The sequence below is a fragment of the Sus scrofa genome, chromosome 13, assembly GCF_054392235.1.
Source record: "Sus scrofa isolate SSC_HxYL_T2T_F1_AM1 chromosome 13, Sscrofa_HxYL_maternal_Yorkshire_Landrace_v2.0, whole genome shotgun sequence".
NCBI lineage: Eukaryota > Metazoa > Chordata > Mammalia > Artiodactyla > Suidae > Sus > Sus scrofa.
The window spans coordinates 96,070,132-96,086,234 of NC_139395.1; the positions used below are offsets into that span (position 1 = coordinate 96,070,132).

Genomic DNA, 16,103 nt, shown 5'->3' on the forward strand with positions numbered 1-16,103 from the left:
GTCTCAGCCACAGCAATGCAGGATCAGAGGTTGGGAATTGAACCTGCATCCTCATGGATACTAGTCGGGTTTGTTATTGTTGAGCCACAACGGGAACTCCTGGCCTGACCCATCTTAATGTAAGATTCAACCTCTTCAGACCAGAGATCCTTGGCCTTCCTTCCCTTGAATTCCTCCCCCATAAAATCATGGCAGTAACAGACCCTGCCCTATGGTGGGTAGTGAGGCCTCAGGGAGAGGCAGTGCCGGGGGACCACGTTCAAGGGTACCTGGTATACAGAGAATGTTCCATGCATGGTGCCATGATTATTAGCTACTTACCTGGGTGACTAGGACATGAAGGCTTTTTGCTCCCCATGTATTTCTAGGCTGAAATTAAGAACAGGTAACTGAGTCAGGAATACTGCCTCCCTCTTGGGGAGTTCTGGATCCATTTCAGACGGCTTCCAGCAACCCACCCCTGCCCCGCCCCTGTTGGCATCTTCTAGCCCTTGGCTGGCCTCTCTGAGATCCTAGATAGTAGGGCCTGGATCCTCACTTCCATTGAACACATAGAAAACCTGATTCCTAAAGCATAAAGAGCTGGCCATACAGCAGCAGTCACCCTGGTGGCAGAGTGGGGACTAGAACCAGGTCCCCTGAGTGCTGGCCCCAAGATCTTTCTGCTGGTGATATTATCACTGTCCTCAGTGATATTGAACAGGAACCCATGGCTATGGTATTTAAGTTCAAGATTACAAAGTTGTGTCTTAAGCCTACAACTACTGTTCGGTGTGTGTGTGTGTGTGAGAGAGAGAGAGAGGTCTTTGATAAATTACTAAACCTGGCCTCATTGTAAAATGGGAATTAAGCATTGAGCCTGTGTGAGAGGGCAGATGAACTGCAAATGCGGGGCTCTCCAGAGCATCGGCACAGAGCACTCAGCGGGCGTGGGGATGATCACAGAGGGGGCAGCAGGGCTCTCAGTGCCACTTGCTCTCCACTCGGCAGACTTTTCTCCCTTCCAAGCAGTGGTTGGTCTCCTGTAGCCTCTGCTGAGCCCTCTTAGAAGGCAGGCTGCCCTGGTGAGAACTGGGCCTTGGTCACCTTTGAGCAAACTGTGTCCTGCTTATTTTCCAAGTAAATGAAAACACTTCTCTTCCACCTGAATAGAAAAGTAATGCACGCCTTTCATGGGAATCTGGGGAAGCATAGAAAAGCATGAAGAAGAAGAAAGTCACCTGTAATCCCACCACCGAGAACCACTGCTGATATTTTGCCAGCACTTTTTCTGTGATGTTTTTTAACAAAAGTAAGGTCATGCTTTCCTTGCTTTTCTTTATCTTCCCCTTTTCACTTAACATCCAATTATATGGATTTTTTTCCATCCGTTAAAAACCCTTCATTACTACCACATTTAGTGCTGAATAGCATTTCGTCTAAGCAGAGACTCAGGCCCAGCTTTCCTCTTACTGTTGGGTATCCAGTTGCTTTCCTCTTTTTCAGGGTAATACATCATGCTTAGATGAACCTATTTGCACCTCTGTCTGCAATGTTGATCATTTTCCTGGAGTCAATTTTCAGATGTGGATTTTCCTGGAGTTAGTTTTTAGATGTGGAATTGCATGCCCCCCAAATACCCAAATATGAACAATTGCAAAGTGACTGGCCCGCACAGCTTTCCCCAAGGGCTGTTCCAATTTCAGTGCCGTCAGAAAGAGGATGCAGGTTGGTACACTTCTCTCATTGCATCCTCTGCCCCACCTGAGTTTTTAAAAAATACCTTCACTATGGAGTTATCCTGTGGCTCAGTAGGTTAAGGATCTGGCAGTAGCTTGGGTCGCTGCTGTGGTGCAGGTTCAATCCCTAGCTTAGGAACTTCCATGTGCTGCAGGTGAAGCTAAAAAAAACAAAACAAAACAAAACCTTCACTATTACACTTGGTAGGTACTGATGGTTCTTTAAGAGTTAGCTTCCTAGGTTCATTTGGAACAGAGAAATAAGCCCAGGTCTCAGGACTCACCTGGGTTCACTGTGGACTCAGGTCTCCTGAGAAGGTACTACTAGGAGAAATCATTCGGACATGCAGGAAATAATACATTTGTCACAGAAGCAGAAAGGATGCCTTTTTCTGGTCTTTCAAAAAAAATTTTTTCTGCTTGTTTTTTTTAGGGCCACACCTGCAGCGTATGGAGGTTCCCTAGCTAGGGGTCGAACTGGAGCTACAGCTGCCGGCCTACACCACAGCCACAGCATCACCAGGTCCGAGCCACAGCTCACGGCAATGCCGGATCCTTAACCCACTGAGCGAGGCCAGGGATCAAACCCGCAACCTCATGGTTACTAGTTGGATTCATTTATGCTGCACCACAGTAGGAACTCCTCAAAAAAATTTTTAAATCTGTGACTTAGCCAAACCTGCCCCTTCCCTATATAACCATTGGCCACAATCTTACACTCTCTTTTTTACCTAATGCTTCAAATACTGGGCTCTGGAGCCCATTCTCCCATGCATGAAGTCAGTGGTGGTGGAGAAAGTAAATTAGTTTCTCAGACAGTTTCATTAAGACTTGTTACTGAAGTGGCGCTGCGGCAAATTGAGCCAAGGATTGCGGGCTTGTGTGTTTATTTTTTCTACCACAGTCAATAGTGTTTGGTCTGCTTAATGTCACATGGATTGTAAACCCTGAGCCTTCCTCCTCTACTAGGTGTATCTTCTGAGAGCCATTTAACTTGAGAGAGAGAGAAAGTTAAAAGTTTTTGTTCAAAATTCAATTCAGTGTTGCTGGAACATCCTTCTCATGGTGATTTTACAATGCTTCCACCTGACAGGAGCCCTCCCCTGTGATGCTTAAAACCACGAACTAGTTTGTTAATAGAATCCACAGGGAATGTTACCAACACCATCTTGAGCTGTTCCAGACGTGCGCGGGGACCCCTGAGCTGAGATGGAAACAAATATTTGGAGGAAGATGAAAAGGATTCTGAACATCAATCACAAGCCCAAAGATAGAGCACATCCATTTTTATTCAGAGATCCTCAACTGGCTTTGTGAAGAGAAACTTGACATCCAATAGATGGCTGCAATTGCATTTTTAGGAACAGTCCAGAGCAGATAACAAAGGAAATGATTCCCATTCCTGGTCCAAGGTCTTGGGCAACTTCATACGTCTTCCCCCTCCACACCCTCAGCTATGCTCACCTTTGTAGCCCTTGCTCATGGCCTAGGACTGAGCGCTGCCTTACTAATGTTGAGTGGTGAGTGGATCAACTTTTCGTATCTTTAAAACATGATGTGGCTTTTCTAACTTTCTGCACTTACTTGAGTTAGACCCTGTTGTCTGAATTCACACGAACAATATACATCAGCTGGAACAGAAGAAAGCTCATCAGGGAGATTTCCTTCAGTTTTGATGAGATATAAAAATATTTCTGAGTCAGCCGTTCCGTGTTTGTGTATTTGCTTGTTGTTTTATTTGTTTTTTTTAAGTTCCATTTTCTTGATCTTGCCTCTGGCAAAGGATGATGATACCATTTGAGTTTTCATTTGCTGTCAGCTCCACCATGAGGAAAAAAAAAAGCAAGACTGAAATTATTCTCGACAAAGGAAGACTTTAATCTCTAGGAATCAAAAAGCATTGTTGGGCCTCAATTCATTTTTTGAAACCAAAATTGTATTTCAGCAAAAATAGTCAATTACAGTTTTGCTCATTAATTGTCAACTATTTTATTTCTGAACTGTCATACCAAACCCACAGGAACAAAATCACACAAATGACTCAGAAACAATGCCTGGTCTCTCTTGGAGAAGAAAAATGTCTTTGTCACCAGGGCAAGGAATCTGTTATTCTGTGTAGCTTTCAGAAGGGAGGTCACACGTTCTCTTATTGATTTTACTTCCTATTTGGTAGCAAAATAATGTGAGAAGAGGCAGTGAACATTCCTGGCAATGAGCCCAGATGTTAAAAAAAAAAAAAAAAAAAACGTACTGGGACGTTTCTGAATTCCATCTTTTTTCCCAGAGATTTTGAGTCAGATGAGTACTCGGTGCCCTCCATCAGGGACACAGCCACACAGCTTAGGGCTGTTTTTTGGCAACCCCATACTTAAAAACACAACCAGTTGGATTCCAGATGTGTGCACAGAATTCCCTGGCTGGGGTGGCTCCAGCCAGTGGTTCCTAGGAATCTGCCACCAAGGCGCAAGCAGTCCACATGCAGAAGCATTACACCACTACTTTCCCTTGTTTCTTACAAAGAGATCAGGAAAGGGGACAGCTTATTCTGGGGAAGGTTGGAGGAGGGCAGAAGCAATTTTGAAAAGCTGCAACGTGGTTAACTTAACCTGATATGGTTTTCAATGTCCCTGTGTCCTCAGGCAACATCAGGAACACAGAGAAGCTGAGCTATGACAAGCAACACCAGTATGAGATCCTGGTGACCGCCTACGACTGTGGACAGAAGCCTGCAGCTCAGGACACCCTGGTGCAGGTGGATGTGAAGCCAGTTTGCAAGCCTGGCTGGCAAGGTGGGTCTGCCTTTGTCATTGCTGTTGGGGGAAGGCAGGTGCTGGTCCCTAGAGGAGTTTGTAAAGCAGAGCCACTCTGCTGCAAGAAACAGAGTAAACTCCTGGGTGATGTATAACCCCCATTTTAGAGCTGAGAATGTCCGAGGCCACTCATCTCACTTGCATGCCTGGTTTGTCCAATGTGCCCTTTCTCAAATCTCACGACATCTTTCAGTCAATAGTAATGATCCCAGAAGAATGTGCCAGCAAGCCTGTTCACATGATCTCAGGGTACAGAGTCCAGCAGGGACATTTCAAGTTTTGATCAGCACCTGGGGAAGGTTGTGTGTTTCCTGTGCTTGCACAGAGGGCATACAGGCAGAGGATGAAGATTCAGAATCCAGCCTCTGCATTAGATGGTTTCTAAAATGTTGGCTCTGGGAATGGAGAAGCAACGGCTTTAGACAGAGGTGGGTTTTTTTGTGCTAGTTTAGATCTTTTAGGACGCCAAGACAGAAGGTCCAGGTTGCCCTTAGGTGCTGGAGGTGTTCCACAGAGCTAAGGCAGAATAAGGAGGGCAAGGCCAGTTGCAGAGATGGAGCTCACAGAGGATTGGATGGTTTATGGAATAACAAGAACTCTTGTGGTGGCACCAATAGGTCCTGTAGCCAAGCAGGGATGCTGGAGTTATCTTTGGGCCACCATTTGGGTTGCTCAGCTGTCCCTATTTCTGCTTCACACATTGGTTCTGCTGTGGGTTTCTGCCTAATCTTAACTCATGGTGCTCCATGGACTTCTCTGCTTTGTGGCTTCTGTCTCCTACTTCTGTCATGGTCTGTGCACACAGGTTGGAAAAAGAATTTTCCAGCATAGTGAGGTGAAAAGAAAGAAGAGTTTATTGAGAATAGAAATGCTGCTAGTGCAGTGGGTCAACTTTCTGATAATCATGGAGGGCTGCCCCTGAGCTGTGGTTCTGTCTGTTTTTATAACCCAGGAAGAAAGGGAGGTCTTGCAACACACCTGCTGACCTTCTAATTGGTTGGAAAGAGGGGTCTTACAGTACACTTGCTGGTAGGTTGGGGGTGTATAATGCCCCTGTAGAGGCAGGGTGAGGAGTGGGCTACATACCTTTCCTAGCAGGGGCAGGAAAGAGTAGGTCCAGTTGCTCAAGGTGGGGAAGGGGCATTACAGTGAGACAGGTGGGGTGATGATAAGGGTCTGTTAATTCTTGTCTTGGCCAGAGGCTTTGAGTTCCAACTCCTTGAAGAGGCCTTAAAGTCCTATACCTTCCTTTCCTAAGTCTTTAAGCTTCAGAGCCCCTGTTATATTCTACCTCTTTCTCTCTCTCTTTCTCTTTGTAGCTTTCACTCTGAAACTCCCCCAGAGAGGGTGTGATTAGCTATGCTGGTCATTCATATTCCCATTGGGCAGACTGATCTCAGAGCACCATATAGGTGATTGGTCAGACTTTGAACAGTTGCCTTTTAGTCAAGCATTCATTCCAAAACCAGTTCATCAGGCCAGACTGGCAGGACTTAATAGTGCAAAACAAGGAACCCTGAGGACCCACCTGGGTCACTGCCCACAGATCATCCCCTGCACGACTTTCTCTTCCATGATCTTTCAACTAGAAAGATGGGAGGGGTAATTAAATCCACCTCTGGAAAGAGCCAGAGTCATCTGTCTTCAAACAAAGTAGACAAGATGAAATGGTAGGAGAGACACAGGTAAGACATCTGAGACTTAAACAACAAGATAGAGTTAGCTCTATCTGTTTAGGATCAAGCAGGAGACAGAGGAAAAGGAACAGGCCATAGTGGGAAACTATGTGTTCCTAACCTCAGGGGGTTGAGCTCTGGTTGAGTATAATTCACTAGACCCTAAGGACCCTGAAGGCAAGACTCTGTCTCTCTTGTTCACAGTGGAATTTCTCAGGCTTAGCACATGTCTGGCCCCAATGGTGAGCATTCAAGAAATAATCATTGGAAGTTTCTGCTGGGATGCAGTGGGTTAAGGATCCTGCATCACCGAAAATGTGGGGAAGATCACAGCTCTTGCTCAGATTCAGTCCTTGGCCCAGGAACTTCCATGTGCCACAGGTGCAGGAGAAAAAGAAAAGGAAAAAAAGAAAAAAGACATAGTCATTGAATGAATGAATGAACAAATGAATGAAAAGCTATTTGAATAAAGAAGAACTCATCTGATTTTATTTTAACATATAATAACTGGCTTTTGAAAAGGAAGCTGGAAAGAATATAGAAGCTTTCTAAGCATAGAGCATGCCCACAATGGGATTTTAAATAAGGAAAGTGAAATACAAGGCCATATCTGGAGAATCATCCCAATCTTTTTTGTCTTTGATAAATGAGACACCTACAGATTTGGGAATCACATTTTTGTACCTATATTTAAATGTAATTTCCCAACGGAGTTTGTACTTGTTTCAGTGTCAAATGTATGCAAAGTAAACCATGTTAATAATGTTTTGTTCTTTGTGTGAGGATTGCGTGGAGCTGCTACCTCAGGGCTAGATGCTCTTTTCAGCTCTAGATAGTGAGCTCCTGGAGGTGAGGGTGCCATCCATTTATTGGTATGTCTACCGTGCCCAGCACCGGACCAGGTGTGGTGCAGGTGATTGGCAAGTGTTGAGTGGACAAATAAATGGTGACAGAGGTAGCCTTCTGTGCAACAAGGACAAGAGGGAAGTAGCCACCCCTGCATCAGTTCACTGTGTCAGGCAAAACAATGTAAGCAGGTATGACATCAGGACCAACTACTTGACAGTGACTCCCTGTCTAAGTCTGCCAGCCTGGGATGGCAGAAGCTGATGCTACATTCTGCATCACAGCCCCCCTTCCTCCAGCTCATGTAGACAACCATGAGGTCTCTCTCCCAGGCCATCATCCGAGCAGGCTTTCAGATCACAGACAGGTTCTCCAAGTTCTCGGATGTGTGAGGCGTCACTCAAAGTGTCTTCCTGGCATTCCTGTCCCAGCCCCAAGACCTGGAGAGGAATTCCTCTTCCTTCCACCATACAGGTCCACTTTACTCCCCCATTTGAGCAACCCCTCATCTCCAACCCACCCAGCTTGGGGCCTGTCCTCCCTTGTGTTCCCAGCCAGGGCTGCAGCCTCAGAGCTGGAAGTGCTCCTTTCTCCAAGGATGAGCATAACCATTGGAACCAGATGTACGCCCCCTGCCCAGCCCCCTCTCCCCACTTTCTCGGCCAAACTGAAGGGAGCCATGCTTTACTGGCTTGTTTTTCATTTTATTGTGTTGCTCATGGCCAATGAAGCATGGTGCCCCTCCCTCAAGGTCATCGAGTTCCTAGGAGAAAAGGCTGGCTCTTCCTGAGCCAGGTGTGGGGTAAAGGCCTCATTGTATAGAGTGGGAGAGGAGCATTCAGGGTACAGTGAACAATATCAGAAAGATAGGATGATGGAGGGAATGGGGTCTGGGGAGTGAGAGAAAGTGAGCTTTGAGAGGACAGACACAGGGGAGGGTTGGCAGTCATGATTTGGGATGCCAGGATGAGGAGCGGCAATGACCCCTAGCCCCCACTGAGTGAGGGATCTGTGGGCGTGTGCCAGGACTAATTGCCCAGGAGAACAGAGGCTCCTCATGAGCTGGCTTCTGGCAAGCAGCAAGTCACCAAGCAAACGCAGTTTGGCAGTTCAAATTCTTGTACCTGTTCTAAGTCATTTCCCTCCAGGCAGGAGGGGATTGCAGCTTAGTGAAAGCCATCCATCACTCTCAGAGCCTTCTGTCTCTCCTGGAGCACTCCCTCTATATCAGCATAGTCACCAGCCCTGACTGCAAGGACCTGTCTCCTGGGAGCCATCCTAGAGGAGCAAGGGACCCCCACCCCGACCCCCAGCTAGAACCCTCCCTTCCACCCAGACTCCAGGGATGCCCTTCCACCCAACTCCCTTGTTACTGTGTCTTCCATCACAGTAACCCCTTCCAGGAGTGTAGCACTGCAGCTCCCCCAAAGCGATGCTGGCCTTACCCAGCTTTACATGGACATCCCACACTCTGGCTCTGCTGCCACCTGTTTTTTGGACCTTGGCCAAAGCATCCTCTGCTTGGGCTGTGCTCTTCCATTCTCTGTCTTTTTCACTGTGGATGAATCTGGTCTTCCCAGAAATGATATGGCTCCCCAAGGGCAGAACCCCATGGCTCACAGCCCCTGGCACTCACTGAACTTTCTGCCCATCACCTAAGCATAAACTAAAAGCTTGCTTACCGCTTTCTCTCACCAGTGGCAGAAAGGGGCTTAGGAGAGGCTTAACTGGCAGCAAGGGCAGGAAGGCTTTGAATCCAGAAAATAACCCCTGGGTACCAGGCACAGTTGTCTTGCTCTTACGAGAGTGACGAGAGTGTTGTCTTCTCTGCTCTATTCTAAGCATGTAATCTGAGTAGGTATAAGGGTGGGCTCACTCTGCACAGGTAGGTGGAGATTTGCCTTAGGGAATATCGCTTCCATTCTCAGCTTCCCAGGGAAGAAGAGGGTCTTCAAACCATCAGCTTAGCCTATGTGGGTGCAAGGACAACTCAACCTCCGTGTTTTGTCCTGGACTCTTGAGAACTCATGGTATCCCTTCAGTAGCTCTTATTCATGGAGATGGAAGAGTCTATAAGGAACCAGGAAAAGGGTGCATCTGTAGCAGGCCATGTGCTAAAAACAAGCTTGTGCCCTTCATGCCAGGCATCTGAACTTGCAGTCTTCTCAGTGTCTGTTTCCCTCTTGCCAAGTAGTTATGCATGCCCATGCCTGAGGACTGCGGGAAGAATCCGTACCCATCCATGGATCAGAGCACTGCAGACGATGCAGTGCCCTCAGAGGCTCTCCGGTGATGGGGCAGTGACAGCAATGGATGCAGTCAGAGGTGGTGCTGCTGATCCCTCTTTCCAGGGGCCACAGATTGTGTCCTAGAGGAACGTTGGCAATTCAGTTGCTGGCTTGAGACTTTTGTTTGTTTCATTTTTTTTGTTTCGGTTTGTTTTGTTTTTTTGTCTCTTAAGGGCTGCACCCGCAGCATATGGAGGTTCCCAGGCTAGGGGTCTAATTGGAGAGGTAGCCACTGGCCTATGCCACAGCCATAGCAATGCCAGATCCTTAACCCACCGAGTGAGGCCAGGGATTGAACCTGCATCCTCATGGGTGCTAGTCAGATTCGTCTCTGCTGAGCCATGATGGGAACTCCGTTTGTTTCGTTCTTAATTATGTTACGTAATGTTATATCGAGAGACGCATCCCTTTTTTATCCCTTCCTTTATTGTTCTTGATAATCCCTTGTCCCGTCTCTGTCTGCATTTCAAGCTGAAAACCTTGTCTGCACAACACTTGCTCAGTACATTTTCCCTTTTACTGTTGCAAGTTAGATTTTGCATTTATTACAGGCTCCTGCCAGCTGAGACCCAAAGTTGAGTCTGTCACTGTCCCTTTATGCAAAGCAGTTCCCCTCTGAAGAGACTCACTGCTTGCTTTTCTGCTGGCCCTTCACCCTTTCTTTCCCAGGCACAATGCTGACCAGGCATTCTAGATCTGACTTCCCTGGATCAAATCAGCCTTCCCAGACTTCAGCTCCGGCAGAAGCCCATCTCCCTTTGCCTCCTCATCCCTGAGCATCCTCCCACAGCAGCCAATTACACCTCATCCAGCATCCGTTTGCCCAGTGCTGTCAATGCCTCAAGCTTCTCCCTCGGGCCCAATTCCTGCTCCTTTTACCTTCACAGTAGGGTGTCCTCTTTACCATAGAAAGAAAGAGAGATGCAGCCATGTAATGAGCCATTTCTTCTCTGTTCTTTCAGGCTTAAGTAATTCTCCAGGTGCATCGCACTGTCCCAGTGTTTCCACCATTTGGCAAATTAGGCCTTAGTTAGGAAGAGGTGGGGGGTGTCTTTTAGAAAGTGCTTCTCAAATCTCAGTGTGCACGTGAGTACCTGGGAGGCTGGGCAACATCCAGATTCTCACTTAGTGAGTCTGAAAGTTCCTGCTCCATGGCCTTCGCTTGGAGTGAGAAGGTCACACATAAAATATTACTAAACACCTAGACTGTGTCTAAGACTTTTGTGTTGAAAAGACAGCAGCCTGAAAACTGCTGGTTGTGATTAATTTCCCTTTATCTATTTGCATGGTGAGATAACTGAAGGTGATACACACATGACATAATAGGAAATATTCTGCATTGAATTCATTCACCCTTTGCTGAAGGCCCACTGTGTGCTGAAGGGATAGAGAGAAAAAATAACCTACCAGGACTCCTAGTATAGAAGGAGATGATGGCAGTATGGAGTACTCAAGCTCAGAGGGAGGGAGCACTAGGGACACAAAGGAGAGACACTGAACCTTGCAGGGGCCCTGGAGGAGATGCCCCTGGCCTCAGTCTTGAGGGCTTATAGTTATAGCACAGAAAAGAAGAGTGTTCCAGACTGGAGAGCAGATGTCAGGAGAGTGGGAGGGAGCATTGTCGTGGTCTATGCGCACAGGTCGAAAAGAAGAATTTTCTGGCATGGCAAGGTGATGTGAAAGAAGAGTTTATTGAGATGAGAGCTGCTGCAAGCACAGCAGGATGACTTCCTGATGAACAGGGAGAGCCAACGATGAGCTGAGCGCGTGGTCACGTCTGTTTTTATAACCCAGGGAGAGGAGAGGTCTCAGGATACACCTCCTGACCTGCTGATTGGTTGGGGAAAGAGGGGTCTTATGATACACTTGCTGGTTGATTGGGGCTTGGTTGGAGGTGTATAATGCCCTACAGGGGTGGGGTGAGGAGTGGGCCACATACCTTTCCTAATAGGGGCAGGAAGGAATAGGCCTGGTTGCTCAAGGTGGGGGAAGGGGCATTACAATGAGACGGGTGGGGTGATGATAAGGGTTTGGTAATTCTAATCTTGGCCAGAGTCTGAGTTTAATCTCCTTGAAGGGGCCTTGAAGCCCAACCAGCATTATGTGGCCAGGGCATGGGGGAGAAGACTAGACAAGCCAGAGGGGGTTGGATCAGGAGAGGGACCCTCCTATGTTACCCTAGTGGCAGAGGGGAGCCCAGAGGCTTTCACACCCTGGCATGGCGAGGGGGATCTTAAAGAAAAAGGACTGGAGTTCCCTGGTGGCACAGTGGGTTATGGATCTGCATTGTCACTGCTATAGCTCAGGTGACTGCTGTGCCTCAGCTTTAGTAGGTTCCTTTAGCCTGGGAACTTCCATGTGCAGTGGGTATGGCCAAAAAAAAAAAAGAAGGGGAAGAAGAAGGAGAAGGAGAGGGAGAAGGAAGAGGAGGAGGAGAAGAGGAAGAGGAAGAAGAGGAAGAATAAGCAGAAGCACTGCTTAGCTAACCACATAGATGGTGGCTAGGATGCAAAAACGGGCAGGGAGAGCAGCTGAAAAGGATGATTGTTCCTGAGTGTACTAAATGGAGCATTTCTGGAAAAGTATCTAAGTCATGTATTCACTCCAGAACCAGTTCAAAGCATGGGGCAGCAAAGGAGGTTAGATTTTCAGGCAAATCCCACGAGATCCCATAGGCAAGTGAGGGGTCAGTGTTGGCAGTCAGGCACGTCTGCGGGTAGAAAAGGCTCCTGCTCAGCCTTGTCAAGTATATGTTCTGTCCTCTCTGCAGCTGTCCACTTGCCTGCCACCCTGCCAAGGAGAAAAATCCCAGACCCCAGGGGTCAGCCGTCTTCACCCTCCCCCTTGCCAAAATCAAATCAATTATTGATCAAGTACACCAAAGACCTGACTTAGGTTTTACTACTTGAGAGGCATTGATTTCAAATCATAGAGTGATAAGCCCATGAAGGTACCCAGATTTGCTTAAAGAAACAGAAACAGACAGGGCTTAGAAGGTGTCCATTGGAGGATTTATGATGATGCCAGCATTGTTGCAGGCTGATACACGAGAGCATGGCCAGAAAGACAGAGGAAAGGATGGCTCCTGACCCTCAGTTCTCTCCATCATGTCCTCCCAGGTTGTCCAGGATTCCACTGTTAAGGTACCAACTTTTTGTTCTAAAGGATATTAAAAAACAAAATTCAACCAAGTAAATGTGAAGCTCTAGTTGGCTTTATGCAGCCTCCCACACAAGTGTCCTGAGAGGTTATACAAAGTGAAGGGTTTTTATAGAAGGAGAATGGGCAAAGATGTCATTAGCAAAAGAAAAGCAAGAATTTTCCAAGCTAGGTCACCTTCTCTGGGGGGAAGGGCAAAGATCTATCATGCAGATTACCTCTTCTTCTTTGGGGATATGGAAAGTGTTTCTGTGACAGGTCACCTCACTGGTCCTGACCAGAAAACTCCAGACTGGCCCACTAAGATTATATCACTGGACTGTGTTATACACCTGAAACTAATATATTGTAAGAAAAAATCAACTATACTTCAGTAGAAAGAAAAAAAGAAGGAAAGAAAAAGAAAGAAAAGAAAGAAGGAAAGAGAAAAAAGAAAAAGAAGAAAAAGAAAGAAAAAGAGCAAGAAAGAAAGGAAGGAAGGAAGGAAGGAAGGAAGGAAGGAAGGAAGGAAGGAAGGAAGGAAGGAAAGAAAGAAAGAAAGAAAGAAAGAAAGAAAGAAAGAAAGAAAGAAAGAAAGAAAGGAAGGAAGGAAAGAAAGAAAGGAAAGAAAAGAAAGAGATCCAGTGGGGTGGCTCAGCAGGTTAAGAACCCAACCAGTATCCATGAGGATGCAGGGTCGATCCCTGGCCTTGCTCAGTGGGTTAAGGATCCAGGGTCGCCACAAGCTGCAGCGTAGCTCTCAGATGCAGCTTGGATCTGGTGTTGCTGTGGCTGTGGCTTACGCCGGCAGCGGCAGCTTTGATTCAGTCCCTAGCCTGGGAACTTTCATATGCCTCAGGTATGGCCATAAAAAAGAAAAAAGAAAAAAGGAGGGAAGGAGGAAAGAAGGAAGAAAGCAAGAAAGAAAGGAGAAAGAAAGGAAAGAGAAGAAAGGAAGAGAAAAAGAAAGGATTACCTCCCCGAGGAAGGTCACAGTCAAAATCAGGGACCAGGTGGGTATTCAATCTAGGTGTGGTATCACAGACTTTAGCACAAATAGTGCCTTTGGGGGGCTGTGTTTTTCTCTTTAATAATTCCCCCCTTTTGGTCAAACTCTCAGTCTGAGAGATGTGATAAAAAGTTAAGGCATTAACACCACTTTCTTGTACTGCTCTTTAATTCTCACAGCTTTGTTGATCCTTGGTGTGGTATGCATAGGTCACATCACATCTTTGCTTAATCCCTGTGACATTCACAGGTCAGGTTCTAGGCTCATAATCCTTAAATCAGTCATTGTCTTTGCTTTTTGTCTGACTTTCCAGTCCTAAGGAGATCATTTGCTTGGTGGTTAGCAACTGCAACTATGCATTTAATAAGGCTTTTGAGAGACCACAACACACCAGGGTTATTATTATGATTATAATAAGCAGGATAATTCTCAATATTTGGCGTATACTTTAGAGCCATGGTTCCCAAGACCCAAAGCAGTCAAAGGAAGACCCTTTTGAAGGAGTCATTCCTTTAAGCCAAGCAGCTTGTTCAGTAATCCTGTGTAACTGGTTTCAACTTTCCTAGAAGTGGAAGGTACAGTACAGATAACCTTGTTCAGCTAAAAGATAGTCAAAGGCTATTATGTTACCAAAAACACCCTGACCAGAGAGTCTAAGAATGTTTGCTGGGCAACTAGTGCTTTCGCAGCAAAATCTGCAATGTCTGCAAGAGCTGAGAGATTTCTGATTCTATCTCATTTGTATTTACTCCCAACCAGGGGATGGATTTATTCACTGCATTTACTTGCTCAATCTGGGAGTCTGGTTTTTAGCGCCTGTGGGAAAACCAATCTCCTTTGTCATTTTAGCAAGTGGAAAAAAAAAAGTTTTAGTTTTGCATAAGTATATTACTGATATCAAAGCATATTTTTAACACCCTAATGATATCGATTCGGTTTTAGCCAGCATGATTACACAAGGTAAAATTCTCTTTTTCTCTCTCTCTTCAACTTTTTGTATACATTTAGTTTGTCTTTCATAACGAGAAGTTCTAGTTTAGACAAAATCACCCTCATTTCCCTTAACAAGAATTCATTTCCATACCTCATCTTTTTCTTGTCAAGAAATACATCCTGCTTTCCTTGCATATAAATTCATGTCCCCTATTACTAAGAAAACTCAAAAGTTTCAAATTACTGAAAAGATTTTGGAGGCTATTTTAAAGTACATATTCATAAAATATAATTGTTGTTAAAAGGTTGGTATATAAATTCTTACCCCATTTGTATCTGAATCGTTTGCTGCCATCAATTATATTTTAATTACCCACAAAAACTTGATGAGACATTGGACAAAAATCAGCCATAGTTCTAAATTATTTTATTTTTTGCTGACCAGTTGTACAACAGAGAAACATGAATTTGACTAGTAAACCTGGGTAAAGGCTGTTCATTTCCACTATATTCAATGTTGATAACCTTAAACACATGTCTGTTTTAATTAAACCAGCAAACTTATGTTAGCTTTTATTTACTGAAGATTATCGAAAATCTTGTGAACTTGAAAAGTATTTCACTTAGTTTCTGTTATATTTCTGAGAATTTCAGAATGACCAATTCATACAAGCACTTTCCTTCAAACCATCTAAATAGAGCTTTTACAAGTTAGTTTTGGCAATATCATCTCAAGGTAGAAAAACATAAGGTATCTGCAACATACATGTATAGACACACAAACATATAGCTGCAGAGAGTTTATCATAACTAATATTAGAGGAAAAGATAAGATTTCTCATTAGCCCAATTTCCAAATACTTCCTCTTCCTGTCTCTTGCTCTCTTTTTTTCTCCCCCTTCTATTGAGAAACTGTCTATTAAGTTTACATTTCAAAGAATGGCTCTTAGGTCCTAAAGAAGACTGGGGGAGGAAATTTTACATCACAAAGGCACAGATTAGGTTCAGGGCAATTCAGTTTCCAAAGCCCTGATTTTTTTTTTTTTTTTTTTTTAACATTTTGAGAGGAATAAGTAAGGTTTGGAGATTGACAAGAGAAAAGGAAAAAGAAAAAGAGACTGGTGAACTTTGAACTTTTGGAGCCACAACTTTGGTCCTGCAGAGAGATTTGCAAGGCAAAGACAATTATTTCCAATTCCCCAAAGAATTAGGTTTAGCTTTTGTATTAGGTACCTTTTATGTCTCATTTCATTTTAATTTTTTGGTTAGGCTTTTGCAATAAGCCTTTCAATAAAGGTATTTTGGACTTTTGAAAACTTTTGGAGACTTCAGCATACTAATTAAAATAGATACCCCAGAGTTCCTGTTGCTGCTTAGTGGGTTAAGAACCAGACATAGTGTCCCTGAGGATTCGAGTTCTATCTGTGGCTCTGCACAGTAGGTTAAGGATCCAGCGTTTCCACAAGCTGTGGTGTAGGTTGCAGATGAGGCTCAGATTCTGTGTTTCCGTGGCTGTGATGTAGGCCTCAGCTGCAGTTTCAATTCGACCCCTAGCCCAGGAACTTCCATATGCTGCAAGTGCAGCCCTAAAAAGAAAAAGAAAAAAAAAAAAAAAAGATACCCATTCTGTCCATATGATTTGGGAGCCCTTGCTTTCAAGTACGTTCTTAAATGATCTCATTTAT

General features: G+C 45.1%; 1 protein-coding gene across 1 annotated transcript in view; it reads left to right on the forward strand.

The window, feature by feature from the left end:
* Positions 1–16,103, forward strand: part of CLSTN2 (calsyntenin 2) — a 647,862-nt gene that overhangs the window by 499,507 nt on the left and 132,252 nt on the right. The window contains exon 5 of the mRNA XM_021071127.2: positions 4,358–4,507. Coding sequence (XP_020926786.1) covers positions 4,358–4,507 — 150 coding nt within the window. The remainder of the gene's footprint in view (positions 1–4,357; positions 4,508–16,103) is intronic.